The 24038-nt window shown below is 43.6% G+C and overlaps 1 protein-coding gene across 1 annotated transcript in view; it reads left to right on the top strand.

Annotated features, from left to right (window-relative positions):
- ENAH (ENAH actin regulator) overlaps nt 1-18050 on the top strand; it is a 112879-nt gene extending 94829 nt beyond the window's left edge. The window contains exons 6-16 of the mRNA XM_034667631.1: nt 959-1128; nt 2210-2264; nt 3079-3221; nt 4140-4285; nt 4442-4499; nt 4999-5047; nt 6859-6925; nt 9426-9488; nt 12712-12790; nt 15731-15788; nt 16378-18050. Coding sequence (XP_034523522.1) covers nt 959-1128; nt 2210-2264; nt 3079-3221; nt 4140-4285; nt 4442-4499; nt 4999-5047; nt 6859-6925; nt 9426-9488; nt 12712-12790; nt 15731-15788; nt 16378-16415 — 926 coding nt within the window. The 3' untranslated portion in view covers nt 16416-18050. The remainder of the gene's footprint in view (nt 1-958; nt 1129-2209; nt 2265-3078; nt 3222-4139; nt 4286-4441; nt 4500-4998; nt 5048-6858; nt 6926-9425; nt 9489-12711; nt 12791-15730; nt 15789-16377) is intronic.
- Nucleotides 18051-24038: the final 5988 nt, after the last annotated feature.

Here is a 24038-nt window from a genome sequence, read left to right as displayed (position 1 = left end):
TGCTCTTGCAAAGGATAAGCTAAGCAATTTATCAGTATACTTATCAGATAAAAAGAAAACTGATTTCTTCCTCCTCTGGGTTTCAAAATGCATGAACGAGTTCACACGTTCTCGGGTGAGATCAGTTCTTGCACACGTGCTTTAGTTCTTGGGTACTAACTGTGGTCTACATTTGTACATTTTGTCTGAATGCTGGTTTTGTGGCTTTACTAGCTCCCTTTTTCTCTCTCCTTTTTTATCCTGTCCTTGCTGCTGCTTCCCACCTTCTGTGCAGCTCCATCCTCCGACAGCTCCCCGTATAGCGCGCCACTTCCTGAGTATGCCAGTTGCCAGCCTCCTTCGGCACCTCCTCCATCCTATGCTAAAGTCATCTCAGCTCCAGTGTCAGAGGCCACTCCTGACTATGCTGTAGTGACCGCTTTGCCACCTACTTCCACACCCCCTACACCACCACTTCGACACTCAGCGACACGTTTTGCAGCATCTGTAGGTTCAGCCTTCCACCCTGTTCTTCCCCATTACGCTACAGTTCCGCGTCCTCTGAACAAAAACTCTCGGCCTTCTTCTCCTGTGAACACACCCTCTTCTCAGCCTCCAGCTACGAAGCCCTGTGCCTGGTCTACTTCCACTGTTTCGCCCCTCCCTCCATCTCCTCCAGTAATGATTAGCAGCCCCCCAGGCAAAGCGACTGGTCCAAGGCCTGTCCTCCCTGTTTGTGTTTCTTCTCCTGTGCCCCCAATGCCTCCATCACCAACAGCACCCAATGGGCCGCTTGACTCTGTCACATGTCCAGTGTCTCCACCGCCTACCTCAGGGCCAGCAGCGCCGCCGCCGCCGCCTCCACTGCCTTCCCTCGCACCGCGCTCACACTGTGGATCTCAAGCCTCTCCTCCTCCAAGCACCCCTATTGCCTCAACTCCCTCATCCAAGCCTAGTGTTCTCCCTTCTCCCTCTGCAGCTGCCCCTGCCTCTGCGGAGACTCCTCTAAACTCTGTGCTGGGGGACTCCTCTGCTTCTGAGCCAGGCTTGCAGGCAGCCTCTCAGCCGGCCGAGACTCCAGCCCAACAGGGTAAGGCTTCCATTGTTGCTACTAACAGCGCGCCCTGGACATGCGGTGTATCGGCAGCTGTCACTGCCTAGAAGCACGGGGAGGGTGGTTTTGGTAGGCGAACAGCCCTGTCACTGTGCCCAACTTCCTGTAATTTAAACAAGTAGAAGATGAGTGAGGCTCTTTCTGCTGGATTAACTGCAGTCGGAGGAGGATCGAGATGAGGAATGTCCACACTGATCTGGATTTTGGTGTCTTCCACAGTGTCGTAGCTGGAGGGGTGTCCCAGTATTTGAGGGCCTCCGCAACACATTCCTTATGAATCCCACTAGGAAAATGTTACTTGACACGTTTATCCACATGATTTATCTACAGGATAAATACATGACCTAACTTGTCTTCCTTTAATTTGTGGGAAATTTGGAGATTCCGTTTGGTGCCCAGCTGAAGTCCTGAAATGTGTCATCCTAGAGTCTCCCCTGGAACAGTTCTGATTCTTGAGCCCTGTTTCATTTTGGCCCCTCCTGTATTGGGCTTCCCGCACTGGACTAGGTACACCCCAAAACCTGAGGAGCAGCCCGACTTTGCCTGCAGGGTGGGGAGTACGGCAGGCCTGATATGTGCCCCAGTGGTGGATTCCATGCTCCAGAATTACAAGAAGTAGTGGCCTGAAGGGATAGTTGGCAGAGAATAAGCACCCTCCACAGTCATCCCTCCCACCCCCTCCCCTTGCTCAAACCTTGCCGTCATGGTAACAGGGGAGGGAGGATGTAATCTTCTAAGTTTGGATGATTTGTAAGTAGAGAAGGACCTGGTTCCATAAGTGAATAAGAAGATGCTTGGCAACCCTGTTTTTTTTTTTTTTTCAAGGGTAAGATTTAGCAGGAATTTCAGGAAGGAATATGACAACTAATTTGTACGTAGAAAGAAACAGTGTCATAGCCTGGATTTAAATACCCTTCTTTAAAAAATCTTTGTTCTTAAGATAAGAAATAAGACTTGTTATTGCTGTGTATATGTTTTACTTGTGGCGCATTGATTTTGCTTAAACACTGAGTCAGAATTCTTGTACAGGCAGACTTATATCACGTGATGGTAACGCCGGATAGGGAGGCACAGTGAGCCTGACAAGGTCACGTGACCCACCTGCTGTGCCCTTAGAGTCCACAGTCCGAGGAAGAGAGGCAGTCCATTGCTCTGTGTTCCTCTAAGAGCTGTTGGTGTTTTCAGTTTCAAAAAATTACCACCCAGTTTGAAGATAGCATCTTATTTGTCCTAAAGTACCCCTTTAAAAGTCTTCAAGGAGGGAGAGTGCCTACTAGTTTGATCTTCTGATACTGAGTAAGTTGTCCTTCACTCTCTTTGTGATTTTCCAAGGTTTGGAGACTTTTCTCTCTTACCCCTGTCTTCTAGACTAAAAGGAACTTCAAATTCTGTATCATTTAATTATTTCTGGTAGTTACTTTCAGGTTGTACTTTGTTCTAGTAGATTCCTTTACTTCAGTGATTCTGTACACATTAGATTTAAAAGGTGGAACATTTTTAAGAAGCTGAACTGGGGCCCCACCCCTCCCTCCTATTCTCAGTCCAGCCACTGCAGCCCTCTGTCTGTGCGTAAATATGGGGTCTTCACTATGGTAGGCTTAAGGGTCTCAACCTTTCCAGGTTCACACAGACTCTTGGAAGTCCATTATTTCCAGCAGTCCTAACTGCGGTCATGCACATGGGCTCGCTTCTTCAGGACGCTGTCTCCGTCACAGATTTTATAAGCACTTACACAGCCCTGTGAACCCCCAAAGATGTAACTAGCTAACTGTCCTACAGTTCTGTTAATAAAGCTCTAACATTAAGGCAGGACATTATATACTTTGGCCTTGCATTTTAGTATCTTTTTGACAGTGATCTCAACTTTAAACATTATGCTAATTGGAGCTCATTAATAGGTAGTAAATGTTTGAGGCAGTTTAATTTAGCTTGGCATCCTGCATCCCTTTGCACAAGATCGTGTCCTGTGGCTCTGTTGTTGACAGTCTTATTTANCCCTCCCCCTCCACCTCCTGCTCCCCCCCTCCCTGCATCTGGATTTTTTGCGGGATCCGCATCTGAAGACAATCGCCCTTTGACTGGACTTGCGGCTGCCATTGCCGGAGCGAAACTGAGGAAAGTGTCCCGGGTAAATGCACCTCCACGTCTCTGTGCTTTCTGCTTGTGCCTGTTCTTCCTCAGTAACGGGGATAGCGGATTTACTGTCTTCCCATTTCACGAATCCTGTGTTACATCATTGATTTAAAAATTGGGGATAATTTCTACTTACAGAAAAGTTGCAAGAATGTAGCCTCTGTAAACGCACCACACAGACTCACCACTTTCACGTTTTACCGTATTTGCTTAATTATTCTCCATGTGTGTTTTCCTTCTGGGGGACACACACACTCTCCCTTTTTATCTGAATTGAGAGTGAGTCAGACACACCACGCCCCTGTTTCCCTAAACACTGGAGCGTGGGGTCAGTAGGGGCAGGGACATTCACCTATACGTGCCCACTGGAGAACGAGTAATATCAGGAAGTTTAATTGACAGACTCTTCTAATCTACAAATGTATTCAGATGCCATGTATTGTCCAACAGTGTCCTTTATGGCAGTTTTCTTTTCTAGCGTGAGATCACTCAGTACATTTAGCTGCGATGTCCCGAGTTTGCCATAAAATCTGGAACAGTTCCTCACTCTTTCGTACATGAGGTTGACTTTGGCGAGGTCTGCAGAACTGTGTCTGGAGCCTGCCCTTCAGTTTGGTTTCCCTGATAGTTTCCTCAAGATTAGATTTGGATTATGCGTGTTTTGGCAGATTACTTCTTTTTGTGCCACCAGAGTGACATGTCCTCCTCCGTGTTATGGAACAGGGAGACGTGATAATGTTTGATCGCATTATTGTTGATGTAAACGTGGATGGAGCTTGCACTGATTAATAAAAAGTTAATGCCAATCACTCCATTGGTTCTTAGAAAGTTTTAAAAAATAATATTTGGATGTTTTTATTGAAATTAATGTCATAAGCACAGGAGTTTACTTTCTGTCTGTATTCTCATCAAGATGGAGGATGCATCTTTCCCAAGTGGAGGGACCACCGTCGTTGTGAACCCAGCCTCCTCGAAGTCAGACACGGGTCGTGGGAATGGACCCCTTCCTTTAGGAGGCAGTGGATTAATGGAAGAAATGAGTGCCCTGCTGGCCAGGAGGTGAGTGAGAAACTGTGTGAACACGTTCGGGATTGAGAGGATTATGTTCATTTTATTAAAGTACAATTTAACTAGATGCAGTTCCTCCCTTTTGGAGTTGTTTTTATACTCAGAGTTAGATGAATTTTTAAAAAATCTGATTTACCTTCTTTCTAGGAGAAGAATTGCTGAAAAGGGATCAACAATAGAAACAGAACAAAAAGAGGACAAAAATGTAAGTTCATGAGAGAGTCTACCCCAACTGAAAACGGGGAAGCGCGGCGTGGCTCATTCAGGGAGCGATGTCAGAGATGGGGTGGAATGGCTTGTTTTGAGCATGATGTATCCCATTTTCCTAGCGTTCTTGTGAGGCGGGCAGGGCATGGGGATCCACCAGGAAAATGCTGCACTCAGCTGTGGGGCGAATGCTGTACCTTCACCCCATGTTCTGAATCTCTTAGGGTCTCCGTGTCCTTGTGTTGAAAAGGAAGGAATTAGGTGAATCCCCTGGGAGCCCCATGTTTATTAGCGGGGCTCGTGCCACGCAGGGAGGACGGGGGCTGTGGGGGATATAGGAGGCAGGTCTGGGCTGCAGCGGAAGGGAGAGGAGGCTGATGAAGGATGCAGTGGGAAGCGCAGCAGGCATGTTGGAAATGGAAGCGTGTGAGCCCCTGACTCTGTGTCCAGCTTGCTGGAGGGTACGATGTGATTGATAATTGTTTCTGTCTATTTAGGAAGATTCGGAGCCCGTAACTTCCAAGGCCTCGTCGACAAGTACACCTGGTAAGTTCAGGAAGTCTATTTTAACCTTTATGAGCCTTCTCGAAACACTGATACTGCTCAGTTAAAAATGCCCCATTTACCCATGTTGGGACCAAGTGCTTGCCTGGTGATGAAAACAGTTTTTCGTTCACACTTGAAGGCACTGACTTGCTTTTCCTCTGCCTTTGTGATATGGAGAGATCCATTAAAACCAAAGTTTTTTTCTGATGATTCTTTGAAAATCGTAATTTTTACACATTCCATGTGTACTGCTATGGATGATTTGAGGTTATTCACTAGAGCACAGAGACATACGTTACCAGATGAAGGGAAGTACTTTTAATCCTGGATTCTTTTTTTTTTTTTTTTAAAGATTTTATTTATTTATTTGACAGAGATAGAGACAGCTAGCGAGAGAGGGAACACACGCAGGGGGAGTGGGAGAGGAAGAAGCAGGCTCATAGCAGAGGAGCCTGATGTGGGGCTCGATCCCATAACGACGGGATCACGCCCTGAGCTGAAGGGCAGACGCTTAACCGCTGTGCCACCCAGGCGCCCCTTAATCCTGGATTCTTAAAGGTGAAGATTAGGTGAGCACGTAGTTAGCGCTGATGTCCATTTCAAAACATTCTCAAATGGAGAGAGTTGTCCTTTTAACTATGCGTTTGGGTAATACTGATAATCAGGGAAATAAAGCTGCTCATTTGTAAGGAAAAAAGAAGCCTCATAACAGCTTTGGGTAAGTGGTATTGAACTCAGCTCAGTTTCTGATGCTGAGGGCTCTAGGTTGCGAGTCTATTCCGTAGAATACGAACAAACTACCTCTCCCTGGAGGCACCTGACCAGCACAGCATCCGTGATGAGGATGTGAGGTGCCCTTTCCTGTGTTGTACTGAAGCCAGGAGCTGGTCTGCCTGTTCAGCTTTTTATCTAATTTGAAGTAAAGTGACATGAATAAATTTGGTAATTTTGATGAATTAATGTCTAGAATGGCCCATGAGAAGTTTTTATAGAGAAATGTCCACGGTAATTCCTACGCATTTTGGTTTGGAGACTACCAGCAACCTCTAGAATTCCACTGTTTAGAAATCCTAAAAAATTCTGTTTTTGTGATTGTAACCCATTTACCAAAAAAAAAAAAATCTCACATTCTCATTGAATGGTGGCTATTCAATGTTTTGATGGCTGTACTGTGGCTAATATTGTGACTTTGTAAATTGTTTTTCCTCTAAACAGAACTCAGATCAGTTTGTTGATATTACTTTCATTAAAAATTCTCTGGTTTATGAACTACTTTATCTTTCTTCCAGAAGCCAAAATTAGCATATGTGCTGTTACTAAGAACACAGACTCTGTAGAACTCCACTGTCAGTTAGGGTCACAGAACTGTTTACAAGTTGAAAAGAACTATGAATCCATCCCCCCTCCCCCAGGGGATGGCCGTATTTTTATACAGATTTACTCATCATTTCACTCGTGCGCTCCCTGAAGCTTCTCCAGACCCCAAGCTGAGAACTCTGTCTCTATCGCTAGAGAGGCTGTGCACCTCCTGGTGTGTGGGCTTCCGGTGTCGGAGACTTGGCAGCCTGCGCTTTCCCGGGGGCTCGTCACACTTGCTTATTAATGTCCTCTCATTTTAAGGTCTGAAGGTGTACAAATTGGAATCCTTATAGATTTTAATTAAAGTTCAGCATTGTACTTAAAATTTTTTCATCTGTATTACCACATAAACATGTATGATGTTACTTATTAGTATTTCGTTATTTGTTTCACAATAAATAACTCTGGGAGCACATAGGAGACTTCATAACTTACGTACCTTGTTTTTAAAGAACCAACAAGAAAACCTTGGGAAAGAACAAATACAATGAATGGCAGCAAGTCCCCTGTTATCTCCAGGTATGTTTGTTTTCTGACTTCGATGCTACATGTGTATTTAAAAAGGAATTGACATCTGAGTGGTAGATTTGAAATAGTACAAAGGAGCAGATAAAACCTGGAATCCTCCTACTGCTGGAGACCACTGAGCACCATCAGATTTTTCCTAGTGAATTGTCGGGATGCTTACTGTTAGCCAGGTTGTCTGAAATTTTAAGATAGCTTTTATTCCTCCCGATTTTTTTTATTTTGAAAAATTCAAAACTACAGAAAAATTGAGAGAATAGTAGAGGAAACACCCATGTACCTGTCACCTAGATTCCCCAGTTACCGGTTTTACCCCACTGGCATGAGCTCTTACCTCCCTTCCACACGTGTTTCTCTGGAGTGTCGGAAAGCAGTTTGCAAATCCCTCAGCATTTTCCCTAAGAACTGGGATATCCTCCTGCGTAACCCCAGTACCGTTGTCACTTTCAAGAAATTTAACATTGAACAATGAGAGAGCAAAGTAAAAGAGAGCAAAATAAAACCTGAAGCTATGAATTTGTGAAGTAGAAAGATTGAGTTCTCTCTCAGTAGAAATTTCTACTTATAACCAACTTAGTAAGGATAGTGCCCAGAAACAAGACTAGTGAATTTCTACTTCTACCAGTGGCTGTGAGGCATGGTCTTAGCAAATTCAGCATTGCTTAGCTAGGCATATTTTATTGTCGTAACTAAATTTGGGTCTCAGATCTTGAACATAGATGAAACTTTTTCTGGATTTATGAGACCGTTTAAAGGACTTAAATTTTTTTCCAGAAAAAAAGTATGTGTTTAGAGACTAAAAAGTTTTTGGCCTTTTCTTTCTGAGCTCTTTGCTTTATTTTTACCTCTTAAAAAGTAAACTTGACTCTAATAATAGAAAGCTAATAAAGAAAAATACAAGGATAGACCTCACATTGTCATAAATCTGTTCAGTGTGAGCCTAAATCTAAATTGGGATTTGTTTTTATGTGGTTCTTTGTGCCAGGAGGAAAGATCTGGTGATGACAGAGTTATTTAAGTTCCTCAAAGCCTTTTCGACTATTTAGAAACTTTTAGTTTCTCAGTGACTAAAAGATGAGTGTATTTGATTTTAGGAGAAAAATGCAGGAATTGCTTTTGGTGGACATGTTTTCAGTAGAGGAGAAAAATTGCACATTTTTGTTTATCAGATACCTGATTGATGTGGCCTTCCATTGCGTCTCCGGTAGTTTTTATAGATTTCTCCACTAGCACGTTTTGAAGACTAATTTATCAAGTCCGTATCAGGGAACAGAATCATGATGTCCCGTGTATCTTTTAAAAACATACATGGGACAGGGAAGAATCTTTCTCTTTGTGTCTACTCTTTATCCCTACCTTACTGATACGGGTTCCATAGTGAGCAACCCTGAGTCCATGCAGGGACATGAAATAGGTTCTCCAAATGGAAGAAAAGTTCCTTGATGTATTTGGGTTCATTTAAAAAATACTCTTTGAAAGATTTTTCAGAGTTCTAAAGGAAGTTTAATAAGTGTTCTGAAAGTCACCATTTAAAAAGGACTTTGCTGTCAATGAACTGAATATTGGTTCTTATTATCCAGTAGTGTGTCGTAATGGTCTGCTCTGGTGGGTGGTTTTCTTCTCCTTTCCTGAAATGGAAATTTGGAAAATCCCATTTCTTTCCTGACCACTCATATACCTTTTGATAGATTTGATCCAGCAGTGGTACGTGTCTTAAAATTTCACCCCAAGCAGTTTTAAGCCATGAAAGATTTGAAAAGTATGTTGAAAGGATTAAACTGTATGGTTTTTCTTCCCAAGTTTTGTCCCCTGTTCCTGCTGAAAGCCAGTGTATTGGCCACTTGATGTTTTTATCTAAGTGCACCTCATCCTCGCATGGCAATGAAAGTACCCCTTTCTCTTACAAACGTCCGTGTTGAGGTTATGTCAGTGGTAGGATTGATTAATACTCTGTCATACACACAAGCTACTGTGTTGTACTGTATTAGTCAGATGCCAGATAGTAGGGTCAAAGCAAAAATGTCATTAAAATTACCTTCTCTGACTGGAATGTCCCGTTGGGAAATGTGTGAGTTCTCGTATGGTTTTCAGTAAGAGCTCACAGGTTTTATATTCAAGGTGGAAAAAGAGCTTACATGCCCTGTTTCTGAGATGAGTTAATTTTGCGTACTTCAAGCTACAGTGATTTTTACTGTGTTTTGAAACTTGTTGATACTTTGTGTAGTAGCTTTTACTATGTCTGCAGTCTCTCAAAGTGGTCATTGCACCACGATTCCCTTTTTGTTCTCTGTAATTGTCAGACGAGCATCTTTACATAACTAGAATTATTGTCCAAGTACCTTCTTTTGTATTGGGAAAAAACTACTGTTTTAAGGTTAATGGACTCCTTTCATTGTTTTGCTGTGACTACAAATCTATAAAACAGGAACATAGTATGAATTATTTTTTTAAAGTTCTATTGTATTTCCCTTTAAATGGTTTTTCCCCTTCATAGACGGGATTCTCCAAGGAAAAATCAGATTGTTTTTGACAACAGGTCCTATGATTCATTACACAGGTATCATCCTGATGTGACTTTGTGGTTTGAGACTTTGAAATAACATGCTGAGGATAGGGCTGAGCTTTTTCTACCTGGATTGGTAATCACCACAAGGGAGATTCTCTAGGAAAATAGAATCTTTCATATTTAGCTTTATTTAGAGCACTTTTTAAAAAACACTACGAGATTTTAATTAGAAAAGTTAATAGGGTTCATTCCCCTGCCTTCATTTTCTAGTTGGATCAGGACACATGTGAATGGTGGGCACATCCACGAGGCTAGAGTGGAGTCTGAGACCGCCTGTGTCTTCTCCAGGCCCTTTTTGTAGCTTTTGCATTTTCTTCTAAAGGCTTTTCTCCTTAGAAGCTTGAGACAAGGCCTTTGAGAGGTAGAGTAGAAGATTTGTACTGTGTGCTAGAGGAACACGGGGCTATATTACAGCCACACTTGTGAAAAACGTATTCCTGGAGGAACATCCGTGTCTCGTCCGTACTTGGCAGTGGACTGTATGCCTTCACCAGTCTGACGTCTCTTGTCCTGGGTGGGTGGTTTTCTAGGATGAGTCCTGTTACACCATTTTTTTAATTAAGAAAATTAAGAACCATGTATTTCTTTCTTAATTAAAGAAATTGACAATTTTAAAAAAATCCTCAAGTGTTTAAGCTTATATTTAGAATTAATTTGGCAGAGGGACTTTAAATATTGTGATAGTTATTTTACAGGCAGCTGTTTAGAGGTGACACAGAAACCTCTGGGAAGGCCTCGTACTTTGTTATCAATTATGGTGAAAACCCATAGATTACAAATAACTGAGGTATGCCCATGTTATTATATGCGCCTATTTTTAAAAATACACATGAAGTCTACTGGGAACATGACTTAAATAGTATATGGAGGGGTGTCTATGGCAGTGAGGAGCTCTGCAGACTGTATTTGGCCAAATTATTTTCATGCTATTGATGATTAAAATATTTGATAAGTTTGTCAGCCAGTTAAATCTGTGTAAAATGTTTATATTACAAGCATGAAATCATTTTTCCTCCTTTTTTCAAGGTGGTTTAATCATTGTCACCAAAGGAATTACTTAGAAATTTTGCTAGTACATAGGAAAATAGCATTTAATGAGATTTTCTGTTGTTAATCTTCTCAGTTCTCTTACTGCTTTCCCACGTAGGGTCCCTTGATAGAATAATGTTGATAAACCTTTTTTTAAAAAGTGGTGATTACTTCTTTCCTTCAGTATGAAAAGTTCCCCCCTTTAGTTAATTATCATGGTGGCGGTGGTGGTGGTGATGGATTGCATGTTAGCATGAATTAAAATTTCTTAATTGCATGTTTCCTCAGTCGTTTATTATATAACAATAATGTGTTGTATTGTTTAATAAGTATGGGTATATTCATAACATACTGCCTGGTTAATTAGCAGACTATAGTCGTTCATGTGAACGTCGGGGATATTTGTTATATAACCTTGGGAGAAAAACATTCACTGGTTGTACCACTTAAATGTGAAAAGTGAAAGAAAAGCAGAGTAATTAAGAGTGTAGGTCTGCCGAGCAGGAACAGACAGAGGGGGTAAACGAAATGCAGTGTGTGGACCCTCAGGGGTGTTCACCAGGGCGGCCTGTGCCCGGAACGCCTGCCTGGCCTGCCGTGGCTCTCAGTACCTCCTCCGTGACCGGGGGATGCAGCCGCCCCCTCAGCAAAGTGAAAAGGTGTGTCCTCTCTAGAGGAAAGGGAATACGTTCTGTAAGTAAGTCGTCTTTCCCCCCCAGTGCCTAGCTCAGGGCGTATGGAGTGAAGTTTTCTGAAAGTTGTTTTTTCCTGGTTCATATAAGCAGAGCAGCAGAGGTCTCATAAAATAAAATTGGCTGACTTGCTTTATATGACAACCTGTTAAGCAGTCATGTGTTTGATATGAAAGCAAATTAACTCAATATTTCATCTTCACAAATAACGCCTGTGGGTTTGGAGTATAATATGCCTTGTAAGAGTTGTGAAATCATAACTTTGGAAAAGTTACTGTGCATACTGAGTTTTGGTTCAGATTTGTGACGTTGGTACTTGAAGGTACGTTACTCAGCGGATAGTTTTCATCTGCATTGAGTTGCAGCCTCAGAGCGAAGCATGGCCACTTACCATACTAAACCAGAACATAGAGGAGTGCCCAGTTAAGACTCTAGATTTTCCACTGGGATTTTCTCTACTTGCCAAAATTGGAGAGGAGCCATGACTGGTTTATTTGATACTGAAACTCTTGCTTAAAATATACCTAATTTCTAAGACTTATTTCTTCATGTAGAATTTTTAATAGAAGCTAAACTTCTGAATGTGTAATAATAATCTGTGTGGCATTTCCTTTTTTTTTTTTTAAAGATTTATTTATTAGAACGTGCGTGCGAGGGGGAGGGGCAGTGGGAGAGGGAGAGAATCCCAAGCAGACCTCCCCACTGAGTGCGGAACCCCATGTGGGGCTCAAGCCCGCGACCCTGAGATCACAACCCCAGCCGAAACCAAGATTCAGATGCTTAACTGACTGAGCCACCAGGCACCCTGTTTTTTTGTTTTTGTGTTTTTTTTTAAACAAAATAAGTTTGTGTAAGTAGTTAGCTGGAAACACATCATTCAGATGGCATCTCCATAAAAACTTGTCTGGAAACAGCCATATAGCCAGCTGGATATGAATATCCTTTTAATTTTTTCACCAGCATTCTTATTTGGATGCTCGAAATGGCATGAAACACACAGAACGAATCATGCTTATTACTAAGTTGTTTTTTTCCCGTAAACCAAGGCACAGAATTTGTAAACTGACGCATCTTAGTGGTTGGTCTGCCAGGTGTTTCTTAGGCTCTGTACACTTTCAGAAGAATGAGATCGTGCTCCTTGGGCCTCGATGTCACAGCTGGTCAGGTGTGTCTGTTCCCGTCAGCGTGCTGCACACCCCGTTTCCTGCCGTCTGTGCAGAGAATGTGCTCCTCTGCCCTTTATTGAAGAGCATTTTCATCCCATCACTGTTGTATGATTTCTTTACAAATAACTGGACACACTGAGCAAAGTGAAAAATACCGTCTGTTTTCTGTTCTAATCAGTCCTGCAACTTTGGCGATTAACTTTTTAACACCTGTGTTTTAAGAAAAGTGCTGAAATCTGGTGTTGGGTTGGTAAATTTGCAATTTTTTGTGAACTCCTTAAACATCCCAAGTATTGTTTACCTGTCCTGGAAATTCCATTTGTACAGACCAAAATCTGCACCTTCATCACAGCCCAGTGCCAACGGCGTCCAGGCGGAGGGGCTAGACTACGACAGGCTGAAGCAGGTAGGCGCTCGCCAGCAGCTTCCCTCCCCGTGCACTGGTTTCTCTGTAAAAATGTCTGTGTGCTGGCGTTTGACAGATGGTGAATGTACTGGAAAAGAATATAGAGTTTAGATCTTTCTATACAAATGAAACAGTGACATGAGTACTGTATCGTTTTTTTCAAATCTTCATTTTTTGGTTCAGTGCGTTCACGTAAAGTTCCAACAGCGGTGAAGGGTGGGGGCAGGCGACTTAATGATATAAAATAAACTTTATATGTCTGTGCATGGTGTGTAATTGTGAAGGAAAATGGGGTTGCACTTTCTCCTTACCCGTTGGCAAAAATGGACCCAGCGAATCTGGTTTTGGCAAGAATGTGAGGGAAATGGGCACTCTCGTATACTTTTATTTTCTAGGAAGCAGTTGGGAAAATAGATCACAGGCCTTAAAAATAAATATCTTACTTTTGAACCCAGCAACTTCACTTCCAAGAATTTATGCTAAGAAAATACTGCAGAAGTATATAAATCCACAGTGTTGGGGAGGGCCCAGTGATCATTAAGGGATCAAAAATGAGAGTATTGAATACTGAATGGTGAGCACTCGCCCATGCTAGGTGAAACAGGGAACCAAACAGTATGAACAGTTATCTCAACTTTATAAAAAAGAAAAGGATCTTGTCCATATTTTGGATACCTCTGCATTATACACATAGGTACTCAAACAAGAAAGGGGAAGGAGTGATAGGTGAGAAGATGTGTAGGGCTTTAAAATGTTTTATTCCCAGAAGAGGTAAAATAATTTTTTTAAAACTGGCAGTGTTAAAAAGATTTGAAAGGGGGGCCCAGTGTACACACCTTAGTAAGACAACGTCAGTTTCGTGGACCTAAGCCCAGAGTAGCTGCAGGAAGCAGGGCCCCCCCGGGGACCTATGAGAGCAGTGACCCCACCAGTCCCTGTCGCAGCAGGCCAGGTGCCGGCTGGACTCTTAGCATGGTGTGCCTTCTGGTCCTCGTGGGAGGCCCATCAGACAGTGTTAGACTCAGAGTGCGCATCTGAGGTTCCGAGGAGTTCCACGGCTCAGTCGCACAGCTCAGTCAGTAGCTGAGTCAGGATCGGAGCCCACATCTTTCCTCAAAACCAGTGCTCCCCGTGGTGTCACTCCTTTGTTTGAATGCTAGTAAATGTTTGGGGGCTCAAAAAGGGACCCAGAATGTTGCAGTAATAGGCATTCAAAATTAAAGTCAAATACAAATTAAAGGGAGAAATACTAACCATAATTTCAGATAAATCTAATTTTTATACTGCAAAGTTATTTGAAAAGTTAAATTGAGTCCTTTAAGTTTGAAAAGGAAGCTTGAGGTCATTGATAATCAAGCCCTTATTTTCTTGTATATTAAACATGGCTTTCTTTTCTTGAAAAACACTTTAAAGTAGACGCTGGCACGCACTTGAGAACGTGGTAAATTCTTGGCTATCTGAAGTAGTGGGGAAGAGAGGAAAGGTCTCCTGCTAGGGCTGATTTTAATATGAATTTGAATAAGGATATCTGATAGTCTGTACTAATAATTTCTGTGCTTGTTTTCTCATTGGTAAAGTGGAGGAGTTATACTAATTGTTTCAACCTTATTTTAAACATGAAAAGTTTTTTAAGAAAATGAGCCTTAAATAGAGCGATTCAGTTTTACCTGAGGTGTGCAATAGTAAAGGTCACATATTGGAACTAATCCATCCAAAGGGTAGGTGTTACTCTTCCAATTGCGTCACCTTGTCAAAGCCCTTTTAGCTGTCGTTTGACACTATGCTGGTAATTTGGGGCGGGGAGGGGCAGAGGGAGAGGGAGCAAGTTTATTAAGCAGGCTCCACGCCCAGCCCGGAACCCAACGTAGGGCTACATCGTGTAATGCTGAGACCGTGACCGGAGCCGAAATAAAGAGTCAGACGCTCAGCTGACTGAGCCAACCAGGAGCCCCTGTTCTTATGGGTTTTTTAAGTTTGGGCAGGGGTGGGGTGGTTGTCCATGATTTCAAAGTGAACTTATAAATACAGATTTTGCAAAATTTTTGAAGGTGGATGGTTTTCATGGAGGAGGGAGCGTCTAGAACAACACTATTAAACCAAAATACAAATAGGGGCCACACAAGTACTTTAAAATTTCTAGTAGCCATATTAAACAGGTAAAGAGGAACAGGTGAATTTCATTTTAATGTATGTCAGCTAATATAACCGAAATAATATTTCAATACGTAATCAATATTTTAAAATTACTAAAGAATTATTACACATTATTTTCTTCTTGCTAAGTCTTTGAAATCTGGTGTGTGCTTTACCCTGGCAGCACATCTCATTTCACACTGGCCACATCTCAGGTGCTCGGCGGCTGCGTGTGGCTGTGTCTGCCATATCGGGCCCTCTAAGTTCAGACAGGGCCCCATCCACCCTCGTCTCTACCCATTAGGGCAGCTCCAGGGGAAGCTCGGATTCCTTGAAGCAAGGTGTGGCAGCTGTGGTGTGATTCCTAAGGAATCCCATACTTCAGACCAGATCACAGGTTGGCCAGCATCTGCTTGTCTAGTTTACTTTTCCTGTTCTTGAAATTTCATTATGCGCCACCTTTCAGACTGCTCCCGGAAGACAAGGCTGAAAGTGGAGCTACTATCTTTTCTAGAAATTAACCTGAATATCCTACCTTTCACTGGATGGCAGAATTATTTTTTAGTTTTAGAGAGCATTCTAATGTTTCATGTTTTGCTAGGCTAGAATAAGCGAAGACTAGGAAGACTGTTAAAACATGATTTGCCCGGACTACTCTAAGACAGCCTTGTCTAGGAGGGACTCTGGCAACACAAACCATACATCATACTTCATATATTCTTAAAATTCTAATGAGCAACAGTATTTGTAGTGGTAGGTTTTTTTTTTTTCTTTCTGTATTCCTGATGTGTTTCTCTAATATTTTAGGACATTTTAGATGAAATGAGAAAAGAATTAACAAAGCTAAAAGAAGAGCTCATTGATGGTGAGTATATAAACAGATCTGCTGTCCCTGTAATGTTTGAGAATACCCATTTTTAAGGAAATGCACATAAAGAAATAACCAGTTTATTACTTGAGGGCATAAAACAATTACTTTTGCATAGTAACCTGCCTTTTGCTTGGCTTAGGATGTCAGGGAGGAGCCCTCTCCTTACAATGGAAGTTATTTGTAAAAATCGGGATAAATGAGGTCCCTACGTGTCGGGGCTTGAGTAGCGTCAGATGGAAATCCAGGCCGACGGGGCTCGTTTCTGGCCTCACATCCCACCCCGCTGTCTTCTCTGTGGACGCTGAGCTCACAGAGTCTGTGTCGTCCCTGTGTACGCAAAAGGGAGGGCGCGAATGAATTAGCGTGTGTGTGTGTGTGCGCTCGTGCGTGTGTGTACATATATAAATTATACCATCTTTGTGTTAAGAAAACAAAGGTCTGTGGAGTGGAAGATGCAGGGTCCATTCGTCTCTTTATTACTTGGAGTTTGAAGACAGCCTCTGAGATTTCTTAGGAATGAATCACTCATTGATTTTACCTCATCATTGTATTTACTTGAAATACATTTCCTTTTCGTGCCCAGCGATCAGGCAAGAACTGAGCAAGTCCAGTTCTGCGTAGAGAGACGAACCAAGGAGGAATAGGACTTAAGTCTGGAGAAAGGAGAGAGACCTCTGCAAACAACAGCTGTTAACAACAACAAACCCCTACATTTGTGAGCTGTGAGAAGACAGTGGAGACCAACAGTCGGAAGGAGGAAACCAACATCCAAGCGAGCCTTCAGACGCTGTTACTCTGGCGATAAGCTATTTCCCTCCCAGTTTTTGCTGCTTTTTTCTGACCTTTTCAACAGGATGGAAGAGTCTGATACAAGTTCCTGTTTCGTAGTTATGCAGAAAATACTAAACCCATCAGGCAAGATCGCCGCGCATTGAAATATTTTCATGTCAAGACAAAAATCGCACGTTTTTCACAGTCCATTGCTAAAATAAAGAGGAGAAAGGCTTAAGAAGTTTGTTTTCAGAGGGTGCTGACGAAGAATTGAGCAAGTTATGCTATTGTATTGTAAATGTTTCTCTCAGGTTTGTCTTCCTATCACATTTGATATTCCGTGAGGATTGGAGATCAGCCCTGTGTAGGTTAAGATCCTAAGAGTGTAACAAATGGAATTGTATGTGCTTTCCAAGGGTGATATTTATAAGAAAGTGTCCTAAAAATGATTTGTCTGGCTTGAGGAATTTTAGAATGATAGGAAGTCTCTCGAGTTAGCCTTCATGCAATTTTGTAGATTAAAACATAAAATTCGTCCAGAATTTAAAGATTTAGATGCCTTCCTAAATTGTTAAAATGCTTTACCAAATCTATGACTCCTACATAACACACACCAGTGGTCAAATGTAAAACAATATATTGTAGACTTACCGTAGGTTTTCAACCTTTTTTAGATTTATGCATGTGGACATTTTTATAATGTAATTACAACCACCACAAAATTAGCTTTTTTAATTGCAGACAGTAATGCATGTCCCACTAATAACGTAGGGGCCTTTTCAAGGCCTGGTCCCAGGGAAAACCTTTTGTAGAGTATAGGGGGGTGGGAGGAAGGAAGGAATAATTTTTCTTTTAAAGTTAATTTCTGCACTGTCTTTTTTTTCTCAATTACCTGCATGAATAATAATGAGGAATATTTTGTGACTTTAATTGGTAAATATGTTAGCAGAACCAAGTACTCAATCTTTTTACATCATGTCTTCAGCTGTTCGTATTTTAACTTGAATAATTTCAGTGGTCTGAAACATGATTCTGAGCTTCACATGGATTACACTGTACTGTGGAACTCGAAAATTCGATCCCTGCATTTGGCAGTTATTTACTACCTAGGTGCCCTGCAGTGTGACAGGTGTTCAGGTACATGTTCCTGACCAGGAAGCTGCTTTTGAATTTTGTTACGTGGAAACACACGAAGTAGCGATGTCAGCAGCAACTGATGTCACAGACACCACGTGGCAGAGGGGACCAGCGAGGGGCTCTGCGTGGTTCTCTTGTCGTGACAGAGCGAGACTCAGGTGGTGGGAAGAAGGACCTAGGTCCTCTGCTTACCCCCACACGGGTGTGTGTGTGCTGTGCACACACATGTGTGCGCATGTAATCCATGCCCTTCCCCTGGAAACTCTCGAAGATTGAAATGGGGAGAAATTCTATATGTTGCAATGATAGGTTTTTTGTTTTTTGTTTTTTTTTTTTTAATTTAGGAAATCACAAATTCTCCAGGCTCTCCATCTTGATTTATGCTTCAGTTATGTGCCATATTTGCTTTGAAATCTTTGATAATCTGAAGTTTTACTAAAATTTTGAAGAAATAACTCATTTTCATCTGTTTCTAGATTTTGTAACCTCAGTTGGTCAGAGCTTCTTGGTAGCATAGTTTACCACTCAATAAGGTTTGAGTGAGGGAATGGTTTTCCTTGTTAAAATAGTTCCTGTTTCTGTAGAGACTTCAGTTTCAGATTAATTTGTGATGGATGAGCCATCATAATTCAAGTCCACAGTTCTGTTCTATCAACTGTTCATCGTCAGGCAGTAGTAGGAAAGGCATCCAAGCTGCAGCAAGCCTCTGAAGTACTGTCTTCTAAAAGAAATCGGAGGCACTTTGATCTTTATTACTGTCCTTTTGGTTATGCAAACACTTAGATGGTATAAACGCTCACGTCCCCTATAAATCTGGTGAGAAATCACTTGATTTTGTCGGTGAAGTTAGTCTCTAGTAGGATAGGATACTGGGTACAAGTGGTCCAAAGTCAGAGAAAAGACTACAGCAACACGCTAGATCTTAATGAGGAGCTGGTGTATGCACTCGGTGTCTCGTGCCTTGGTCCGATCCTCCCAGGATGTCTGTGTAACAGGACAGAACCAGTGCTGGGTCACATGGCATTCCATCAGTGTGCGTTCGCCCGGATCGCTAAATGTGTTCTTCCCAATCACTGTACACGTTTACTGTCCTACAGGACAGTTTTGTCATCGTTAGAGATTTCAGTAATTCCAGTGGGAATCAGAAGCTCACGTGACTTCCCTTAGCGAGGTGATGTTCCTTGGAACCCGTTACGCCGACGGTGTTCGTGCTCTGTGTTCACTGGGTGTCCAAAGCTGAGTGCAGTTCAGGGAGTCCTTTCTGATTTCAGGAAGGCACTTCTTTCCTCAACACTGTGATCTGACCCGTGACAAATCTGTCCTAGATGCTCTGTAAATGGCCAGCAGTCCATTGCAAACCAACTGAATGTATACATCCTACCACCGGTGCTGAAATCTCTCCAGAGCAGTCGTCGTGATTTCACAGTTTGTTCACAATTTGCAAGCATCACGTGTCAATCAGAACTGAAGATGAAACACTAATGAATGTTGGTTCTCATGCTTTAGGTGTGCTTCCTTTTTAGATTTTTCGGTTCTCTGCTATTTTTACCGTACTGTTTCATTTAAATTTCCTACACGCTAACTTCGTTTGTGTGATTGAAATAAACTTGCAGTATATACGTGTTGCTTGTTTGTGACACTTAGATGACACTGTGAAGTAATCTGTCGGCTCTAAAATAAGTTCTCCTGAATGCGAAAAGCCTGTGGCTTCACTACCCAAAGTCTACACAGCTTGTCACTATTCCTTCCAGATTTCCGGAGTTGAAAATACTGAGTAACACAGACAAAGGAAAGATGTGATCGTGTGTCTACTGTTTGTTTGAAACGGCTGTTGTGGGTCCCCCCTTCCTGTCTCCCCTCGGCCCGTCTCGGTGCAGTGGTCTGCTCTTCCCATCAAGAGAGTGACAAAGGTTTAATTTTACTATTTTGTTCTATGGCACAGACACTGAAACACACAGTTACTGTTTCCCTTGATGTAGTTTGCGGGGGAAAGGACCTTAGCAAGCACTGAATTTTAAACATAGTAAAGTCTGATCTGTGGTGTTTAGTGTGCCGACTTCTTGAAGCCTTCGTATGAGCAGGAACACTGTTTATCTGACTTCACGTGGTACTGATTTTGAGTCCGTTGTGAGATTCTGATGTCTTCATTGGAGGTATAGTAACCCCTGTCTTTACTTTTTCACCACACCCCAGGTTTCTCTCCGTCATCCTCTCCACTTCTCGTGTTTGCCTGCAGCCATGTCAGCCGTCTCAGGCCCTTGCTCCCTTTCGTGTATACATCACAATGTTGGTCTGCAAACTAGAAGTCACTTCCGTCCCATTCAGACGTGAATTAGGCAACATGGGGCACCTGGGTGGCTCAGTCGGTTAAGCATCCAGTGCTTGGTTTCATCTCAGGGTTGTGGGATCGAGCCCCACGTCGGGCTCTGCGCTCAGCACGGAGTCTGCTTGTCTCTCTGCCCCTGCCCCTGCTCTCTCGCTCTCTCTCGTAAATAAATAAAATCTTTTTTTTTTTCTTTTATAGAAGTGAATTAAGTAACAGATTGCAACCTTTTCAACTTGCCCCGCCACAGCTTCTGTGTCTCCTAAGATCTGTATAAGCCTTCAGTGCCGTTTGAAGAGTTGACCTCTCGGTTCTAAGTGTTATCCTCCAGAGCACAGTCTACAAAGGGATGCTGCATCATAACTTTATAACCCCATCACCTTTAAGTCTGTTGGTGGGTAGCATGAAAACGGCACCACAGGAAAGTGTAGCGAGTGAAAGAACGCTCTAGGGGCTCTTGCTCTTTTATGTGTCTGTCCTATAATCCCGTTTCCTAAAGACACTTACTTCATAATCCCAAACCTGTGGTTGTAGTGCCAGTTTTGTTTCTACTAGGAAGATGAATTTGTGTCCGTACGTCTCCCTGAGGAGACTCTGAGGGATGCGAAAGGGGTCCCCGGAGTGCTGCATCCAAAGGGCTGATGCTTAGTACATCTGACTTGTCACTGAAAAGCCACTTAGTATTTATACTCGGATGATTTTGACGTCAGAACTTGAAGCATGTGTAAGGACCCATGAATCTGGGTGAACAGAAATGTTCTAGGTGCCTTCAGTGCCATGACGACGGAGTGAAGAACACTAACTCAAGAGTAGCCTTCTCTGGAGTCTGAGCACATTGGCGAAGACTGGAGCGGGCAGCCCTCCGGGAAATGACGTTTCTGCGACCAAACCCTAGAGGGGCCAACATCCAGATGGGCCGTGGGCTTCCCATGTCCCTGTTGTCTGTAGAGAGTTTTTGAGAGTCGAGATTTTTATATCCTAATAATACTAGAAGAGTGAAACCTTCAACTTAAGTCTAAGACTGATTAGAAAAGAAACGGCTACGACAGCAAATGGGTGGCAGGGCTGTGCGGGCCGGGGACGACAGGCCCGCCGCGGGGTGCTCCCCTGAGGGGCAGCGGGGTCTTCCGGGAAGGACACACATTCACACACTGCTCCAGGTACAAGCTGTGTGAACTGACCTGCCTTTCTAAGTAGTTTTTCTTTATAAGGTAGCCGTTTTTATGAGAGGGTGAATCCCTGACTTGTTCATAGTGACTTAGGATGTAAAGGAATGACAGCCACATTTATTGATTATTTCTGTTAAATCTGAAGAAATCGTAGATGTGACGACTTCAATGATTACCGGTGTCTGTGGCCCAGAAACTCCCTACACTGAGGTCTATGCACCAGGGCACTGGCCTCTAGACACGAGAGAATGCAGCTTCCCGTTTTAACGACAGCTGTTAGGAAAGCTTATTGGAAAACTAAGTTTGTATTATGCCGTAAATGAAAAATCTACACGCAGATGACAAACTTCCAAGTTCTTCGTGTGTAAACTTAACTCTTTCCTCTTTGTTTCCGAGAATGGTTTCTTTAGCAGTGGGTAACAGAATTTTTTAAATACGTGGAGAAGGAGTCACTAACATAGTGAATACTGTTCTGCGGGTCGATTTATTTTCATAAGTGATGGTCCTTCCAAGAAGGCGTAGAATGTGCAGAAAAGCATGCCACTGGTCCTTTGGACTGCACGAGAAATGATGCTTGGAGGAGAAGAAATCTACATTATGGGGTACTGAATTCCCCAGCAGGCACAAGGGTTTTGGTTCAAATCTGTCGAGGCCAGGAAAAGAGGTTTTTTGGCTAACACTCCATGATGCACATGCCCCAGGCGGCTTCTTAACACTGGTTCTTAAAACTTCTAACGTTCCATGCCCTTAGTCACACCTGTGGAAATTGTAAGGCCCTTTTTTAAACATTAAAGGCATTTTAAACGTCTTTCAATTTGCTTCATTAAATTTTAGATGAGAAATACCAACTTGGGATTTTCCTTGTCCCCCCGCCCCGTCGACCACCCACCCAGGGTGAACTTGGGGGCCCACGTGGTCTGTCCGGCCTGCCACAGAATCAGGCACCAGGCGGCTCTGAGTTTCCCCAGCCCTGCACACGCTCGAGTCTGGTGGCGTCTGTGCTCACAGTGGGCTGCCAGCACTGCCGCCGTGCTGGGGACCATTCACGTGAGACCGGTGAGGAACTGATAGGGCACCCAGAGCAGTCCAGAGAGGCTCCATGGGAGGCACAGACTTTGTCCCCAGACTCTCGGGGGAGGAGAATTTCCCCCAAGCAAAGTGCTGGGAGGGTTAGATGTTCAGAAGAGAGCCGTGTTTAAAGCCTGGTGTCCTTTCATCTACCGATTGAGGTGGGTGGTGTTCTCAGCCCCCACTCCTTCCCTGGATCACGCCTGCTGTCAGTAGTGTCAGCTGCCGAACGTGAACTTGGGGGTTGGCGCTGCCTCTGAAAGGGAGTGGCGTTCCCGGACTCCTGAGGAAGCCACCCCTTTGCCCTTTCCCTGGCCTGATACCCAGAGCTCCCCGGCTGTGCGGGGCTGGCCTCCTTCCTCGGGGCCTCTCAGGTGGCGTCTGCTTCTGCCTTCCTCTGTGGCCACTGGCTGGTTGGTTGTTTCTTTTTTGATCGAACGGGAGGGAAGGAAGCCCTGACTTTTGCTCTCTGATCTTAAGTGCAGATTTTAAGTGTGTTAAATCTTAGACCCTAATCACTGAGAAACAGCATTCTGGGTGGGGAACATAAGAATCCGCAAGGTGACCGTTGAGGTCAGGGCTATCACGTAAGGTGCTGGTGGTGCCCGAGGGGTTAGCGGGTGTCTACTTGGCAGTGTCCGTGCATTCTCAGCCCCGGAGCACCTGCTGCTCTTCACGGAGACCCACTGTCGCAGAGACCCGGGGCTGTGGGGTCACGTGAGACATACGACCCCACGTCCACGATGGGATGTCCTCGGTGGACTCTTTCTGGTCCAGGAGCCGCTTCAGTGAACAGCCTGAGCCGCGTGGGGTGAAGCTGCCCTTCTGTGTGTCTTGGGGAGGAACATTCCGCGGCTGCCTGTCCCTTGAGCCCACTGTGCCCTGTCCGCTCTGTCCTTCTGTAGAAGCACGCCGGTCATCTCTCCTCCACAGCTGCTCCTCACTTTAATCCCAGCGACTTCGGGGCTGTTGGAGTGACTATTGTCCTGAGTCCTTGCTTGGCCTTGACAAGAGGAAGGTAATCGGCACAGTCAGAGGTTGTCCCGGAAGGTCTGGGTTATAAAACAGGAGCCCTGTTGTGCGGACAGTCTTTGACTTAGTTTTCGGTGGGTGTGCGTGTGTTTTGGAATTCTGTGTTTGTTAGCAATAAGATATGCTCTTCATTTTAGGAGTGTTTCTTTTTTGGGAAAATGAAGTGTTTCTAACAAAAGTGAATGAGCTAGAAGGAAAATTCTATCTCAAGACATCTGTAGTTGATGCAAAATATCCCAAACTCAATTACAGTATTTACATATTTCATAGAAATTCTTTTTTTGGTCTGCTTGATAAGACTGAATGAGGAAACCTCCCCGCAGTCTGTAATTATAGAAACGCACTGAAAACCTCGAGTCTGTAGCTGGGGGGCAGAGCGTGGGTATGTTGGGACCAGCGAGTCTGCTGCAAGCAGAGGTGGGCCCTGTGGTGCTGGTGAGAAGCTTTCTGTCACCTCACCTCTCAGAGGCGTTTTCAGACCCTCCTTTACTTGACCTGCATAAAAACCAGCTCCACCGAGCTTCCTGCCGGCCCTTTGGGGGCTGAGAGTGGGCATCCGAGTGACAGGAAAGCTGGTTTGGAGCTTTGTATTTTGTTTCTGGCAATGCGGGAGGCCATGAATTGGTTTTCTGGCTAGGACAGCCTCCACCGTTTCCACGAGGAGATTCGGAATGTTTAAATACATTTTCCTTCCCAGACCTACCAGGTTGATAGGCCGAAATCGTTCAGTAGAATAGCACAATA

The sequence above is a fragment of the Ailuropoda melanoleuca genome, chromosome 8 (genome assembly GCF_002007445.2).
Source record: "Ailuropoda melanoleuca isolate Jingjing chromosome 8, ASM200744v2, whole genome shotgun sequence".
NCBI lineage: Eukaryota > Metazoa > Chordata > Mammalia > Carnivora > Ursidae > Ailuropoda > Ailuropoda melanoleuca.
The sequence above is the reverse complement of the archived record's forward strand: the minus strand, read 5'-3'. Positions and strand labels throughout refer to the sequence as shown.